This window comes from Apus apus, chromosome 12 (genome assembly GCF_020740795.1).
Source record: "Apus apus isolate bApuApu2 chromosome 12, bApuApu2.pri.cur, whole genome shotgun sequence".
NCBI lineage: Eukaryota > Metazoa > Chordata > Aves > Apodiformes > Apodidae > Apus > Apus apus.
Window position 1 is genome coordinate 8,219,729 of NC_067293.1, and position 16,078 is coordinate 8,235,806.

The window sequence follows — 16,078 nt, forward strand, 5'->3', positions numbered from 1 at the left end:
TTCAAGGGAACAAGTAAGCAATGTACAAACTCAAGCTAAAATGCTCAAAATGTGGTTCTCTGATTCTTTCTGTATTTAAAAGAAGAAGAAACAAATAGAGTAAAGAAGAAAAAGTCCCCTAAATTCTATAAAATAATGATCTATTCTCTGGTGTCTTTGGAAGTGGAAGAAAGGCAGAGAGCTAAAAATGTCAACTGAATGTATTGATCCTCCCTGAAATGAGAAATCCTCTTGGGCACGAGACTGAGACAGAACACACAGAAACACCGTGTGAGCTGGGCCCAGCCAGAGCGATCGCTGTGCTAGAACCAATTTGATCTTACAGAAATAGAATATATATTAGAGCAATGCCTGAAGCTGTACCACTCCGTGCTTTATCTTGTCAGATGTCCCATGCAAAGCATGGGGCTCTCTGGAGACACCCACAGCCAGCAGGAATGCCATGGGCTGACATTCCCCGGGAATGAGCCCATGTCCCAGCACGCTAACACACCTCTGCTGCCAGGCTCCTCCTTCTCACACATACAGCAAGACCAGCATCCCACTACTTGCAGGCTGAAGAAAGAGGCCAGCAATTGCTGTCAGAGTCAACGTTCAAACTCCTGTGTCACAACTGAGTCAGTGCAACTCAGATCAGAGGCAGATGCAGTTCAGTTTCCCCAAAGAATGACTCAGAAGAATGTTTTATGGATTTACCAGCCCAAGACTATAGAATTCTTCAGTTCCCCAGACTTAAAAAGCATAATACAGTAATTGAGAACTGCACACAGGTTTTCAATAATATAATATGATTGTGAACTCCTTATAATTCTACAAGACTAATTATTTAATGGGAAAAATGTTCAAAATAACTGATATAGTGACAGGAAGTAATTTTAAAACTAGTTACAGATGCCAAACATCCATTCAAATGTCTCATCACAACCTCCCAGACCAACATGACAAAGCCAACTGTTGAAAAACAGCCTTGAGAGATTCACCTAGTCAAATATTCAGGTGCTTTTTTTTGTGTGTGTTTTTTGGACAATATGTTCTGTTGACTCCCTTGATAGAAATCAGCTTTTCCAGCAGTTATAACATCACATAATCCATGTTCTTTCATTTTGTCAAAATTACTTTTCTGTCCAATATGATTGCCACTAATAATAGTTTTTAGTTAACCAGAATTATTTCAACAGCAAAGTGTTCCCCTGAAATGGTTCATCGTGTGTGTAGGAATAGGTTTTATAGCAAATGCATTATTATCAGAATATAGGAAGATTATTTTTTTTCCTTGTCTCTTTTTCAACAAGATATTTACATTTCTTTCTAAATTCCAGCATTTGAATCCTACAGACTACTGGAAAACTATTTGTGCTTAAAAGCATGGATGAGCTTTGCTGAATCATGATATAAGTGACTGAGTGAATTCAAACTCTGCAGGTGGTACCAACATCCTTTCTTTGGACAGAGAAACCAGCTCCATGTAAAGCCAAGAAGTGACACCTGCTTTCAGGATGATTTCAGCAGGATTTCCACATCAAGCCCAAAATGCCTCAGCTAACCCTCAAAATTGTTGTGTTTGGCATTCTCCTTGTTTTACAGATAAAATAATTCATATAGAGGAAAAAAAAAACAAACAACAACCTTAACAATGATTCTAAACTACTGAGATTTGAGCCTTAAATTGTTTTTGTCATAAGTAATATTGGAAGAATGGCAGCTCCACTCATGCACAGAAAGCCCTGGTAGACCAAGTTTTACCTACTTCAAAAACCTGTCTTCAAAACACAAAGGCTGACCTAACAGAGCTAAGAAAAAGGACCCTTTGCACCCTGAAATTATAACATAAGGTGATATACTACTATTTGAGTTAGTTTAAAAAGATTTAGTAGCAAGAAGCTTAAAAAGACAGGCTGCACTGCTTTTTGGAGGATGCCTAAGTTACTAATTTGAATTGAATCTAATAATAGGGGGTAGATAAGTGCAATTGTTGTTACAAAACAGCAAAGGAAAAGGATTTTCTTAAACTCCTGAGCAGATCTACTCTTGGATACTGGGTCAATCCATGACCTAGCACAAGCTAATTCTAGTATTATTACTTTTCTTGTTCTGTTTCAGTCACGTTATTCCAGACAATAGAGGAGATCTAGGTAGCAAATCCTCCAGGAAAACCACAGAGTCAGTTAAAAAATGGAGATGATTTCAGCTGTGAGCTAAATTCTTCTACTACTGCACTGCTGCAAGCACAAACCAGGTTCAAAATGGGTGGAAATGGTCACTCTGATCTGGTAGTCTTTCATGTTTCCCTTAGCAGACAGATAGGATAAGAAGACACTGAGAAATCATGCTCCTTGCACCTTAGAGCTGTTGTTAAGGTATCCAGTGAAACAATTTTTAGAGAGATTTGGGCAACCAGGATGCACCACAAAAATCTCACAGAATATAATAGTTTAAAATAAGAAGTCACTTTTGTCTGAGCAGGGCTGTGATTGACAGATGATCCCTCTGACAAACCTGGCTGTAAGTTCTTCAGCACAGATATCTGTGGTGAATTCAGTTCGCATTTTAACTCCACAGTTCACTTTTATTTTACAACAACAAGGCACCCACATATCAAACTTCTCAAGTATATTGCCTTGAGTCTTTTAATCTCCAGGTGACTAACTGGTCCATTGCTCAGGCCTTAACAACACTTCATGCAGTTAATGAAAGCAGCATCTCCAAATGTGCTGCTCTTAGCACCAGCAGCTGCTGCCAACCAGCAAAGAAAACAGCCCTGCAGAGGATTCAAAAATTACCCATTGATCTGGTCTCCATGCTAGCACAGCAGGTATGTACAGATTGGCTTCTCCCTGTCCACATGGTCTATCAGCTGGAGCACTGAGTGGGTAACTGGGCAGCCACCACCAAGGAGGAAAATCACATGGGAACAACTGTGTATCACTTGCTGCTATTATCCTTGAGTAACACCATCACTTTAAACAGCATAAAATTTGTATAGAGTAGTTTCCATCAAGGAATGTGAAAGAGGTTGGTAAATACTGCTTTGTTCCTCACTACTCCCCTTGGCAGCTGCAGGAGCTACTACCAAACAGGGAAGCATCAACAAGGTGCAAAGGAACCAAGTGATGCAGCCAGCCTAGAACATAGCTCTTTTTATCCCAGGAGCAACACTTTAACAGGGCAGAAGTATCCTCTGTACAACTGCTGTGCTCCTGCAGATTCCCAAATGGCCTGCAATAAACTATGGACTGGCAAACTGGTAACTATAGACAAGGAGAAGGCTGAGATACTCAAAAAGTTTTTTGCCTCAGTCTTCACTGGCAACATGTCTTCCCATGCCTCTCCAGTGGACGGACTGCCAGGCAGTGACTGGGGGAGCAAAGTCCCTCCCACCGTAAAAAATCATCAGGTTTGAGACCCCCTGAGGAACCTAGACATAAATAAGTCTATGGGACCTGATGAGATGCATCCCAGAATCATGAGGGGGGCAGTGCCAAGCCCTTCTCCATGATATTTGAAAAGTATGCTGGAAGGAAGCCAAATTTTTGGGCACACTGTGAGAACCTGAATCACGTCTCCCAAAACTGGCAGAAATAGCAGGAGCTGAGATGTCTTGAGAGAAGGATTCCAATGCAGGACTTTATCAATAAAGTGCTTTCACTGTCTAGATACTGTTTAGGTATCACTTCTATCTCTAATAGAGACATTTTTCAAGTCATAGACATTCAGGGCTCTACTCACAAATAACTGGTCCTTATTGCATCTCTCTATATATCTAGACTATTTAATAAGATCACTAACAATCTTGCTTGATGTATAAGGTCCAGGATAAAAATCCCGGGTTTGTAAAGTGCCAAATTTATGGCACCATATAAATAATACAACATCCAGGAGTGCTACTATGCAGTCATTCAGGCTTTCTGTGAAATGCCAAAGAGTAACGGAATCAGCAATCAGGCATCAAGGATATAAACAGAGCTGTTATCTAACCCTGATCTGCAGTGCCTAAGTATAATTCCACACAGAACGTAGCAGCACGTGGTGGCACTAAAAACCTCTGAGCTGATTTGCACAGGCCTCAGTCATTTGTGCCAAGAGTGAAGGGATTCAGGTTTCCCACACACTGCTGAGCTCAGGCCCCACCCTGCCTCCTCCCCCCGACCTGGGGCAGCAGCACCATACCTGGACTAACACAGCTCTCTGTGGTGCAGGAGTGCAAGGGCTGGAACTGCTGCCAGATCCCATCCTGGTGTGTGGTGTGGCTTCATGCCCCAGCACTGCTGGCCACTGCAGGGAGGGCTGGATGTTGTCACTTTTCTTTTTTCGGTCCTCAGCCTGAGAAGGTGAAAAGCAGCAGCAGGTTGCATACCGAGCCTCAGGCTTTGCAGCCTGGATGTTCTTCAACAGCAGCACAGGGTGCAGCAACTCTGAGGGACCTCTCCACCTCCCATGGCACAAAATGAACCATTAGAATGACAGAAGACAACCACGGTCCTCAAGGTCCCTTCCAACCCTAACCACTCTATGATTATTGCCTCTCCCTTTGCAACCCTTCCTCTGCCATCAAGTTTCTAAACTGCAGCAAGGAAAAGGGCCCGAGTTTCCATCTGCTGCGTTCTAGGCCACCCCACAGGCTGGGATTTCAGCTGGAAAGACTAATCTGTCAGTATTTACTTATCTCTGACGACATGTAGCCTGGTTTGCTGTGCATTTATTACCCCCTTCTGCAACACTGACATGACTGCATGTTGCTTTCTACTTCAAAACACTTTTAACACCCTGTTAGCATATTAGCTGCACTATGGAAAAGATTGAGGAACATGATCTAGAAAGGAAGAAAGATACTTTAATTTCCTGAGCATATTGCTCGTTACAAACAGCTTTATCCTATGCTTTTGACCCTTCTATTCATTCCAGTTTCATTCAACAGGAGTAATTCCCATTCTCTAGTTTAAATCTTTAGCATATCCTCTGATTCAGCAGCCTAGAGAGAGCTCTACACAGTAAACTAGAGATTAATGCAATAAAAACACCCAGTTAACTGTGTCTGGGTGAGTATTCTTAATGGTATCTCTCACTGTATCTGGTGGTGCCTATGTCAGGAAGGTAAGTACATTCTTAATGCAGCCTTGGAAACTGCTGAGGAGATGGAAAATTATTCCACTTAGTCTCACAGATCTCAACCGGGGAAAAAAAGAAAACATACACATACAAAAACACCCCTCAAAACATACAAAAACCCCCTTATTAAACAAGCAGCCACAACCAAATACCATGAAATTCCAGCTCCAGCGAATTCATTCATCATACTACTCTTAAGGCCAGATTCTTATTACTTGCAACTTCTAATAATGAAATGTCAATTTTACCACAAGCAAGAAAGAATATTTTAAAGCTAGATTTTATATTTTACATACACCTCTGTGCCCAAAGGGCACAACCTGACACTGTGGCACAGAGATCTTGGTGTGATGTCATTCTATGTCTAGGTCAATTTTGTGAACTCTAAAATCAGGCAATAACTTCTGTTAAAACTCAATGATACTACCTTAATTCATTCTTCTTTGAAACACAAGAGAATGACACATGGTTGAACTCTGTTTCCCCGTTCACCAGACAAACCCTTCTCTGAACTTCAGTAGAAGGGACAGAGCAACCTTTCCTTTCCCTTATCCTCTACATTAATGGAAACCAAAGTCTCTGCTGTAGCATGTCTAGTAAGACAGATTAAGACCCAGATCTAGGTTTAAAGATCAGTCTGGTCTCTGCTGCAGCACCGCCACAGCATCATAAACTGCAAAGCACCAAAACGCTACATTGGCTGAGCTGGTACCTCTTTGCCTGTGCTGCTTGATGGAGTATGTGCTGCTGAATTTGAACTCTTGGAAGGCTCCTTCTTCTTCTGCTTGTGGTCATGCTGGAGAGACAGCAGCTGCGTCTGATCTTTGGGGAGAGTTCGATGCACCTTCCTGTTGTGCTGCACATCCTCCACCTTCTGAAAGCAAAGAACGAGGAACCTCAGAGAGAACAATGCCTTGGTCAACAACCAAGCTGAATGCTGGAAATACAGACTTTTCAAAGAACAAAGTGAGCACAATTCCAGCAGGGCTGGCATGAGCAACAGGAAGCATAAAGAGACCCCAAACGCACTGTGACCCGTTTGGCTTTTCAGACAACACGTCAGAAAACAGTACTTTTTCCTTAACTTTTTCTAAAACCAGAGGGCTTTAATCAAACACTCCTTCCTTCTGTTGCATTACAAATCAGCTTGCTCCTTAAATGTTAGAAAAACATTGTGGCCAAGGTGCCAGACTTGACAATGAGACTTCAGCATTAAAACAAACCACTGCTCTATTTTTATTTGTGAAAAATAAATGGTCTGGCTACAACCCAAACAGAAACTGGTGATTTAAGCTTAGGTTGAACTGATGCTAGAAGCTTTCAGGGTAAAGATATTTTATGTCAGGTTGAAGTGACTGAAGACCATTTCAGCACAAAGAAACAGCAGGACAGAAGTGGGAGAGGCAGTGTCATTGCTGTAGATAAGGAGGATGACTCAGCAACATGGAAGTTAACTTCAAATAAGTTTGATTCTGAGAACAAGTGGCAGCAAATGCATAAAAAAAAGGCCCTCTCTGGTCTGTGACTCAGGGGATGGGGACATTCTCAGGGACCTGACAATGACACCAGCTACAGAAACAGGGAGCTGCAAATAGCTGTCAGTAAACTCTTCTCATACCTGCTTCTTTTCCAATTTCCTCTGTCCATCTGCCGTGAACTGTTCATCTTCCACAGCCCTTTTGTCTTCTTTACACCTCTCCTCCTTCCTCTGAATGGCCTCTGGCCACCTCTGCTCACACTCCTGCTGCCTTCGTAGCTCCTGCTCCCGCCTCTGATGCTAGAAGAGAGCCAGAGAATAACTGCTTATTTTACTTTACTTTTGTACCCACCAATAACCTACGCCAGTGTCCATTAATCAGAAGGCCCATTTCCTGCTAGGCAGTCACTAACAGGGATACCCAATCCACCAGGCAGCAGGAGCAGGCAGCCACAAGCTGCCACCACAGTGGCTGCCAAGCCTGAAGTGAAACCTTTGCCCTTTTGGCAGCCAAGGGTGGATTAGCCATTCATTTAAGCAGGCATGTGAGACCTCTGTGATGGCTGGCAGCTAATCTGATGACAAATGTCTTCCTGTCATGTTGAGAAAGAAGGGCTTTTCCAGAAGCCCTGTTTTGCTGGAGTAGCACTATGCTTTCCAAATGCCAGCTCCAGCATGTTTGCACAATGCTTGAATTTCACCAGGTACTCATGAGAAGAGACATGTTGGTGATTTAACAATGCCTCCAACACCTCAGTGTGTCAGACAGCTGAAAAGGCAGCAGCTATCTTGTAACATCTTAAACAGAAGAAAGACCAGGACCATGGATCCATCAGGCAGACTCTGAATTGGGCAACACACCTGGGAACAAAATTAGGATCTCTCATTCACTCCCCGGAAGTGTTCAAGGCCAGGTTGGATGGGGCTTGGAGCAACCTGGTCTAGTAGGAGTTGCCTCTGCCCATGCAGGGGGTTGGAACTAGAAGATCTTTAAGGTCCCTTCCAACCCAAACCAGTCTATTATTCTATGATCCCTTCTGCCTGGTCTCCCACTGCCAAACAAACTCAAGCAAAATGCCCTTCCTCTTCCACTCCCAAAGCTCAGGGCAGGTTGTCAGCAGGAAAAGGACAGAGCCCATTTAAAATAATGTACAATAATTGTGTTCAAAAGTGACACGGTTCTCCCAAGGCTAAAGACTACAATCCAGGTTGTGCTGACAATTTAACACAGCATTCTTGCCTCTCAAAACCTACTCTCTACAGACACATTTTTTATTTGTGATGAGACACAGAATAATAATGCAAGCCAGTCCCTACATCTTCCAGCCTTCTCCTCTGCTCCTTCTGCTGCTCGATCCGTTTCTGCCGTTCTGTCAGCAGCTGCTTCTTGTACTTCTCCTGGTCCTTCAGCTGCTGCTGCTGGCGCTGAGGGTCAGATCGGTTTTTGTTCTCCTGCTGCAGCCTCAGAAATTCTCGACGAAGAGTGGACTCCCCCGGGAGATTAACTATGGAGCTGAAACAAAAGTGAGGTTTCCACATGACTAAACGTAACATTAAAGAGAGAATACAAGGTGCATTGGGAATTGCTTGTTTTTCTGTGTTAGCAAACCAGGATGTTACAGTAAGTCTTCACCATGTTGACTGTGCATCTGCACTTACTGTGCTGCAGAACAGTCTGAAGCTGATTATTGGGTCCTTCATTTGAGAGTTTCCTCACTATTGCAGGGGAACTAATAGACAGCTTATTACAGACATCTTAAACTCAGTAATTACATTCAAAAGCTACAAAATAGTTAAAGCTACTGGGGGGACACAGAAGACAAGGGATTCAGAGCAAGTTTGGAAAGCCCTGCGAGGGCTGCCTTAAGTGAGAACAGCCTGGGCAGTCAAATTTTCTATTCCAGTAATAAAATTAACCTTGGTTCTCCTTCATCTTCATTCAGCTCATCGTCCTCTTCCTCACTTCCACTGTAATCATAGTCCGTTTCTTCTATTAAAAAAAAGAAGAGAATAAACAAGCCCCAGTGGAGAATGCTGTTATTTAAGATATGATCTTGAACTTTGTTTCTGAGCACTCAACCTGAACTTCATGTAGCTCAGCAGGCATTTAAAAGCCACAGGTTGTCCTGGGGGGCTAAGGGTTGGTAAGAAATCTGTGCACATAATTCAAAATCTAGTTCAGGTAATGTTTCAGGGCAGCCCCTTTACACACTCCCACCTTTTCTCTCGACTGACTGTATTGGTTTTGCAAAACTAACCTATTTTTATAATCTGAAAGAAATTAGGCTAAACCCACAGAGAAATCCAACCCTCGTAACAACATCAGCAGAGGAGTTCTCCAGAAAGAAACTTCGATAGGACATAAAAGACTTGTACTGCCCTTCTCTGCCACTGTATGTCTGTCACATGGCTAAGCTGAGGCCTTCAGTAAGTTTGGGTTTTTTCTGTATTAAATTCAATAATTAAAAAAAGAAACAGAGATAATAAATTAATGCTAGTTTTGGCACAGCGGTTCAGAAGAAGCTGACCAACACTTCTAAAGCTCTTTTCAAAACTAATATGAAGGCAACTTTTAGGGGAATAATTTCAAACTGGCTCTACTCTGCATTGCTGGCTACATGGCACATTAAAGGAGGACTTAGGTTTTTTTTTGAAGTCACTATTTTGAAGTGTATAGTCTGGTAAGTCAATGCTATTCCTCCTTTCAGGGGAGCTTTGATTAAAAAAAAAATAAAAAAAAAAAAATCACACTTTTCAGGTCAAAATATAACTATCTATGAAGAAGTGATTGTTATCTTTGCAGGTTCCCCCAACCCCAAGGGCATTTCTGAGAAACTTCACCTCACTATCTTTCCACTCGAATGTGCTTTGAGATTTGTAGCTGAAAGAAATGGCAGAATTTGCAACTACCATTGGAGTCAGTAAATTAAGTCAATACATTGCAACAGCAACTTCATTCTAGGCACAAATATTCCTGTTGTCAGATCAATAACTTGGAGCTCATAAAACACTTTACAACTGTGTAGTGCTTTCCAAGTTTGCCCTCATAGTGGTGGATCTTCACAGTGCCCTTGCCAGTATAAAATATACAGAAGAGGGGAGAGAGGGCAGGGAAAGTGGGTGGATAACAGGCTATGGTGCTCTCTCCAGTTTGTACAGGCATTTACACAAGTATCATCCCCACTCCAGCACTGCTGTTTCAAGGTTTTGTTCTGAAGACTAAGGCAAGCATTTCGAACAAACTCAGATTCTCTCTTTCTCTTCAGCCACCGTGGGAAGCAGATAATTGATTACACCCATTTGTGTTTTCCTGGGGCATGGAGGCCTTCTCGAGGTCTCTTTTGTGCACTCCACTGCAAAACGCTTGAAGAGCACTTCTGCCCTCAGAGAGCTCACGAGCTAGAACAGCATGGACATGCAACAGGTGAATGGAATGGATCAGGGACAGACGGATGAACTAAGAGACTAGGCAAGGCTCGTTGAGTACTGCTTAGATACTCAAGAAAGTAGGGACCTAGACTTACCTGGACTCCCCACTCACATTATCATTAGGGTTTCTCTCAGTGAATCAGGGTCACTCCAAAAACTTCAGCACTTAAACAACATTAAAGACCTGGGCTTTGGCTAAGAGTTCTTCACAACGGCCCCACTGCTATCAAGAACAACACTTTCTCACATTTTCACAGTTCTAATATCTCAGCTGCATCTGCCTTGTACTCTGCTGCCAAAATTGGAAAAGAACCTACACTCTACACTGCCTTTTATTTTGTTTTTTTGGGCACATTACCCTTTTCTCCTTTTTTCTTCCTGGTCCTGTCCAGGTGGTCCTTCAGCATGATGCGCACTTGCCGCTCATTCTGCATGTCTCGGATGAAAGAATGTTTAAGCAGGGCTTCCGTGGATGGACGATGCAGATAATTTTTTACAAGGCAGCTTTCAACGAAGTTTAGGAATTTCTTTGACCTGAAAAAGATGGAGGAAAATAGTAACCTTTTCAATTTGTATGCTTATCACCACCCCTGAGTGGTGATAATTAACTTTGCAAGGTTTCTTTTTGCACTAGAACTGTGTGAGACAACTTTGAGTCTTGCCACCAGTGTGGCTCCTCAGACCAGCACAGTGCTGAGGGTAAACACCACCCTGACCACCTTCTCACTGGAGTTACCCTGAATTGATATCCACATCAACAAAACATCAGTCTGGGCAATGCAACTCTTTAAAAAAATGCCCTTGCCCTTTTGATATGGTGAAGATTTTCTTTATACACTTCATTTAAACTAATTCACAGCGACTGCGATTAGCCCCACAACGCCCACACATTCTTCTGACAAACCCTGACCCAAGCAGCCCACCTAAGCTTTCCCTGTATCACAATTTCAGCTGCCCCACCAACCTTTAGCAACTGCAATGACTGCTGCAGTTTGGGCAGAGCTCAAAAGAAAGGCGTTGCTTCCTAAAGGTATACTACACCTGCAGTTGTGGCTTAACCCAGTGCTAGAAATAGCCTAGGAGAGGCCTCAGACATCATTGTAGGATTTAACCAGACAAGAGAACTCACAATTCTCCTAAGTCAAACATAGCAAAAAAACAATTTTTACACACTTCTTTACCATTTTCTGGATTTCAGCTTCGGGGGCGGGTTCCGTGGGATGAGGAAGAGCGCTCTCATGGGGTGCATGTCACACAGGGCTGCAAAGGAAACCACAAGCTACTGAAGGGTGCATATCCCCCCTCCGTGTCCCTCCCACAGCCTGAGCAGGCTGACCCAGGTGGCCCAGGAGCCTGGCTCTCCTGACAGAGAAAAGCCATCTTCCACAAGCACTCTCACTTCCAATGGCACAGCAGCCGCTGCAGTACAGCGCCCTTAGTCTATTACGTTCACTCTATAGACAAAGAAATAAAGTCTCTGAGGACAGAGAAATCTTTCATGACAATATGCTGTTATTTTCAGTAAAAAGAGATTTGAAAGAAAGGCTGTGTGGCAGGAACAAGTACAATTTTCTTCATAGTTTTCTTACATAACACTTCAGAAGGCCATAAAAACATCTCACCTTTCTAATACATCAAAGGGTGTTTTCACATAAATGGAAGTGAAAATTGAGACTGAAATACTAAGCCGGTTTATTATGTCTGGCTTATGGTTCAGACAAATGATAAGCTAAATTTTAACCAAACTCTTGGCTACATTGTTCATGGCAGAAGAGAAACTGCAGGATGAGGAAAACCTGATGCAAAGTGGAGAGCTCATAACCTGCGTCCCCGGCAAGGAGCGTAATGCCTGAGCGCACATGTCATCTGCTCGGTGTTTCGGGAGTGTGAGCACCATTATTAGACCATCTGCAGCAGATTCTACTCCTGCATTCAGACGCTGGTTTCTCTCCAGCCCAACGTACTTCTCTTTAGTGTTACTGCTGTGGAAAGTTGACCAAAGCACTCTGCAGAAAGTAAATAGCATCTCATCTGTCCTAGGCATTTTGTATGGAATTATGCATGTGCTTCATCTGTCATGGAGAAATACTGAGGGCCAGAGGTCTTCCTGCACAAACCAGAGCTACTGAAAGACTACTGATAGGAACTTTATGGAGACTGAATTATGATATAAAGGTGTTCAGCAATGATTTTCTTAACAGGGATGATGGACTTCAAGCATTACAAAACTAGTAAAAGTGAGAAGACTTCACTGCCTTCTATTACCTTCCCTGCCTGCATCCACCTGCTGTTGTTTCTCACATCTGAGTTCTGCTTTTGACTTTTGCCTTTGCATTTTCACCAGCATGTGATGCAGTGGATATGGGGGGCAGAATAAGTCTGGTATCTAGCTATAGGTCCCAGACTACTGTTTACTACAGTAAACAAAACTCAGTGCAATAGAACAGAATCCAGAGCATCTCCCTGCCAAAACTAGTGAATACACCAAATGCAAGTGGCATGAGGAATCAGCATGCAAAGGTACAAAGTCTCTCTCAAAGAGAACTCCCCACGGACTCATGTCTAAGCTGAAGCACAGTGTCTGAAAGTGCTCCTGAACTCCAGCTGGCTCTTGAGTACTGCTAAAAATCAAGTCTGGCAGGAGAACAGCCAAGTGTGTTTTTCAAAAAACACAGCCTACGTGCTCTGGAGCTCAGGCCAGAGTATAATTTAATTCATCTCCTGTGCTCTCAGCAGCAACTGGACACATCACCACATTACATCTGCTTCATGGATGCTGGGGCAAAGCAACTAGCCCTTGTGGAAACAAAAAGGCACGAGGTCCTTGCATCTCCACTATGGCCCATGGTTGTGTCAGGCTGACCAGGGAGCAAGGGGACAGCTGGAAGGCAAGGGCAGGCTCTAAAGCCACGGCACTCTGCTCTCAGGCTGAGAGTGTGGTCATGGACTTAAGCCAATATGTGAGCAAACACAGTATTCATCCCAAAACCTGTGAGAATCAAGTCAGTCCTGGAGTAAAAACATAATCTTTAAGTCTAACTTCTCCCACTGCTTTTTTTTTTTAATTTTTATTTAGTGTCCTAAACCTAATGCCACACTTGTCAGATTTCTTATGTGTCAGTCACCCATAGGGAGGGACCAACAAAGTGATGCTAACAAGAGCTTTAAGAAAAAAAATTAAAAATTGTTTCCCTAGGAAATGAATGCAAGGAATTCAAGTACAGACTTTAAGTGTTCTCAAAGGAAGAGGAAAGTGAAAGAGCCTGTAAGAGAAAAAGTCAGAGATTATTTTTAAAGATACAGCCAGAATTACATCTGTGTATTAGCCAAGCATGAGTTATTTTAACACAGAACATGTTCCCAAAGCACAGACACCCCCACCTTTAGACCAGATCACTTACGAGGAGCTCCTTCGGCCATTTCAATAGCAGTGATTCCCAGAGACCATAGGTCACTCTGCAGGAGAAGAAACATTGCACATTGCAACTTGCAGCATTCCATTTGTTTGTTTGTTTGTTTTCTTTGGGGTTTTGGTTTTGGGGGTTTTTTTGTGTTTGTTTTTACAGTTTCCCTAGATTTCTCCTGGATCAGGTTGTTTTAGCTGGAGTGACATACATTCTGCTCCCTCCCACTCCCTACTGAGCTTCTAGGAAATGTGCTAATACCCAGAAGCTTCCCATTTCCCATGCAACTCTGAACAGCTGATTCATCACTTAAGCAGCCAGCCCCAAAATTCTGCATTCAAAAAACAAGAGCCAGAATACAGCAGGCACCCTTTACACATGTCTTAAATCTTAAACTGTTTTCATGAGGCAGTGAGACAGAGCAGTGCCTCACCCCCCTGCTCCTGGCCAAAAAAATCTCTAGTTCTTAATGCTTATTTCAGAGCAGTCATTGCTGAGTTTTTACACTGATGGAAGAAAAATCAGAGTCAGGTCTTAGGGTCTGACTTTTTCTGTCAACAAAGTCTGCAGCCAGGTGTTTCTGGGCACATCATGCAATCAGATTTACACCACAGTATATATTCAGCTCAGCTAGAGTGAAAGTTCCTTTACCAGCTTATCTGTATGCTAAGGGATGGGTTTTGATCATGAAAGATAAATCAGAAATGCCGCCAGTGACTGTAAAAACTTCACAGTTTTCCATTTGATTAATCATGTGCATTATTTTACTAGTTTTTATTTCTTAATGTAGCCAAATGAGAGGCAGACCAAACCAACTTGCAGGGCTTCTCTAAAGCTACCTTTAGAGCAACAGAAGGCAAATCTTCAAAGACTAGAAGCAATATACCATGACCTGAAGAGCAGCTCACACCCAGCCTGGCACTCTAACTAGATCTGACTCTTATCAACAGAGCCTTCTCAGCCCCTCTAATCTCAACTGCTTTACACAAGCTGAAAAACAGTTCACATCATAGGATTTGTGGAGAGATTTGACAACAAAACTGGGGGGAATTTAACAGATTCAGGATCCAGACTTATTAGGTAAATGACTGAAATTAGAAAAGTCTTCAAGGTACCACAGGTTTTGGGGACCATGGGAAAAGCAACAAAGAATTTTGCTTTGGAGTTTCAAACCACAAGAAGCAGAGAGGTGAAAGGGAGGATGACAGCAGTATTGTAAAGGTCAGTGTGCATATATACATATATATATAGGTACATATGCAACCATGTTTTTACTAATTTGTTATACTTTTTTTTTTTTTTTAAATCAGAGCTGGAACAGCAAGAAGTTAAGTGTGGCCTCCTGCTACTTTGCTCATCGTATCAGCTATAAATCTCTGTAGAAAGGCCAGCCCTGTGCCACCTTCTGAGCCATAGTACTGTGTGCATAAGTGCTTCCAAAACCCTTTGCTGAGCAGTTTTCAACTACCATCTGTATAATCTATTTGGAAGTGGCCGTAAATGCATACGGATGAACTGATTACTACTAAAGGGAAAGAAACCTCAAAAACTGGGGGTGCACATTCCTAATGCTTAGATCTTCAGAAAAATACACAAGCTGAAGAAGAAATCAACTGGTGAGGGGGAATGAAGACAAGAGATTAATTTATTGAGGTTTCAGTAGAAGATTTACATGGTATGAAAAATAAAACAGAATCCAAGAACATTCCTTGGTAATGACTGACACACAATATGACTTCACTCTGCCAGTGCAGCACAGAAAGACTCAACAAGGGAGATGAACAGCCTCTGAATCAGTAGAAAATGGAAGCAATAACAGGTTCTTCTAACACATCTTTCAGAAGCTGAAGTTAGAATAAGAGGTGCAAAGTAGCAAAGCAGAGAGAGACTGGAGGGTCACTTGGAAGATGGTTGCTCAGAAAACCATCTCTGGAAAACATCCTGCATGGCAACTGTAGACAGATAAATGACAGCACTGCTGGAAACAGGCCAGAGGATGAAATTAAGCTTTGTAAGTTCTCCTTGGAACAGCATCAGCATATTGTAAGTGTTAGGAGGAGACTCAGAAAAAGTGCTTGATAGCTGTTCTTGGGCTCCCCAGTACAAGGAAGTCAGGGACACACTGGAGTGAGTGCAGGAAAGGGCTACAAAGATGTTTATGGAATCAGAGCTGGGAGAGATGGAACTGTTCAGCCTGGAGAAGGGAAGGCTCAGGGAGATCTCATACACCTGTACAAACTCCTGATAGGAGTACAGAAAACCAAGCTGGACTTCGGAGTGGTGTCCAGTGACTGGACAACAGGCAATGGGCACAAACTGGAAGACAGGAAATCTTACGCCTTTGCACCTGTCACCCTGTGAATGACCAGGAATTGTTCTGGGATGAGAAACCTCTTGCAGTTACATGCTCATAAATAAAGTGATAATAATGATTGTCAATTAACAACTGATGCGATTCATAGCTGAGTAGGGAGTAAAACAGCTCTACCAAAGAGCAGAGCAGTAACTTGTCACATTAGTATTACACTACTTCAAGTATTCCTTCCAAATTTCCCTCATCCTTTCTTCTCTACCCTGACCTGCAGTCTCCATATATGAGTATTTTTTTGGCACAGGAGTTCACAGAAGTGTACTTCATGCATTAAAACTCACACACAAAAAA

At 42.6% G+C, this 16,078-nt stretch overlaps 1 protein-coding gene across 3 annotated transcripts in view; it reads right to left on the minus strand.

The window, feature by feature from the left end:
* The window catches only part of NRK (Nik related kinase), a 90,679-nt gene that overhangs the window by 31,078 nt on the left and 43,523 nt on the right, over positions 1 to 16,078 (minus strand). For 2 of the 3 annotated variants that reach the window (XM_051629975.1, XM_051629974.1), the window contains exons 8-15: positions 13,414 to 13,468; positions 11,194 to 11,272; positions 10,371 to 10,546; positions 8,501 to 8,573; positions 7,901 to 8,096; positions 6,725 to 6,883; positions 5,819 to 5,980; positions 4,168 to 4,320 (exon numbers count right to left, since the gene is read on the minus strand). In XM_051629975.1, the coding sequence (XP_051485935.1) occupies positions 4,168 to 4,320; positions 5,819 to 5,980; positions 6,725 to 6,883; positions 7,901 to 8,096; positions 8,501 to 8,573; positions 10,371 to 10,546; positions 11,194 to 11,272; positions 13,414 to 13,468 (1,053 nt within the window). The remainder of the gene's footprint in view (positions 1 to 4,167; positions 4,321 to 5,818; positions 5,981 to 6,724; positions 6,884 to 7,900; positions 8,097 to 8,500; positions 8,574 to 10,370; positions 10,547 to 11,193; positions 11,273 to 13,413; positions 13,469 to 16,078) is intronic. The other variant, XM_051629976.1, reaches the window with a different exon arrangement.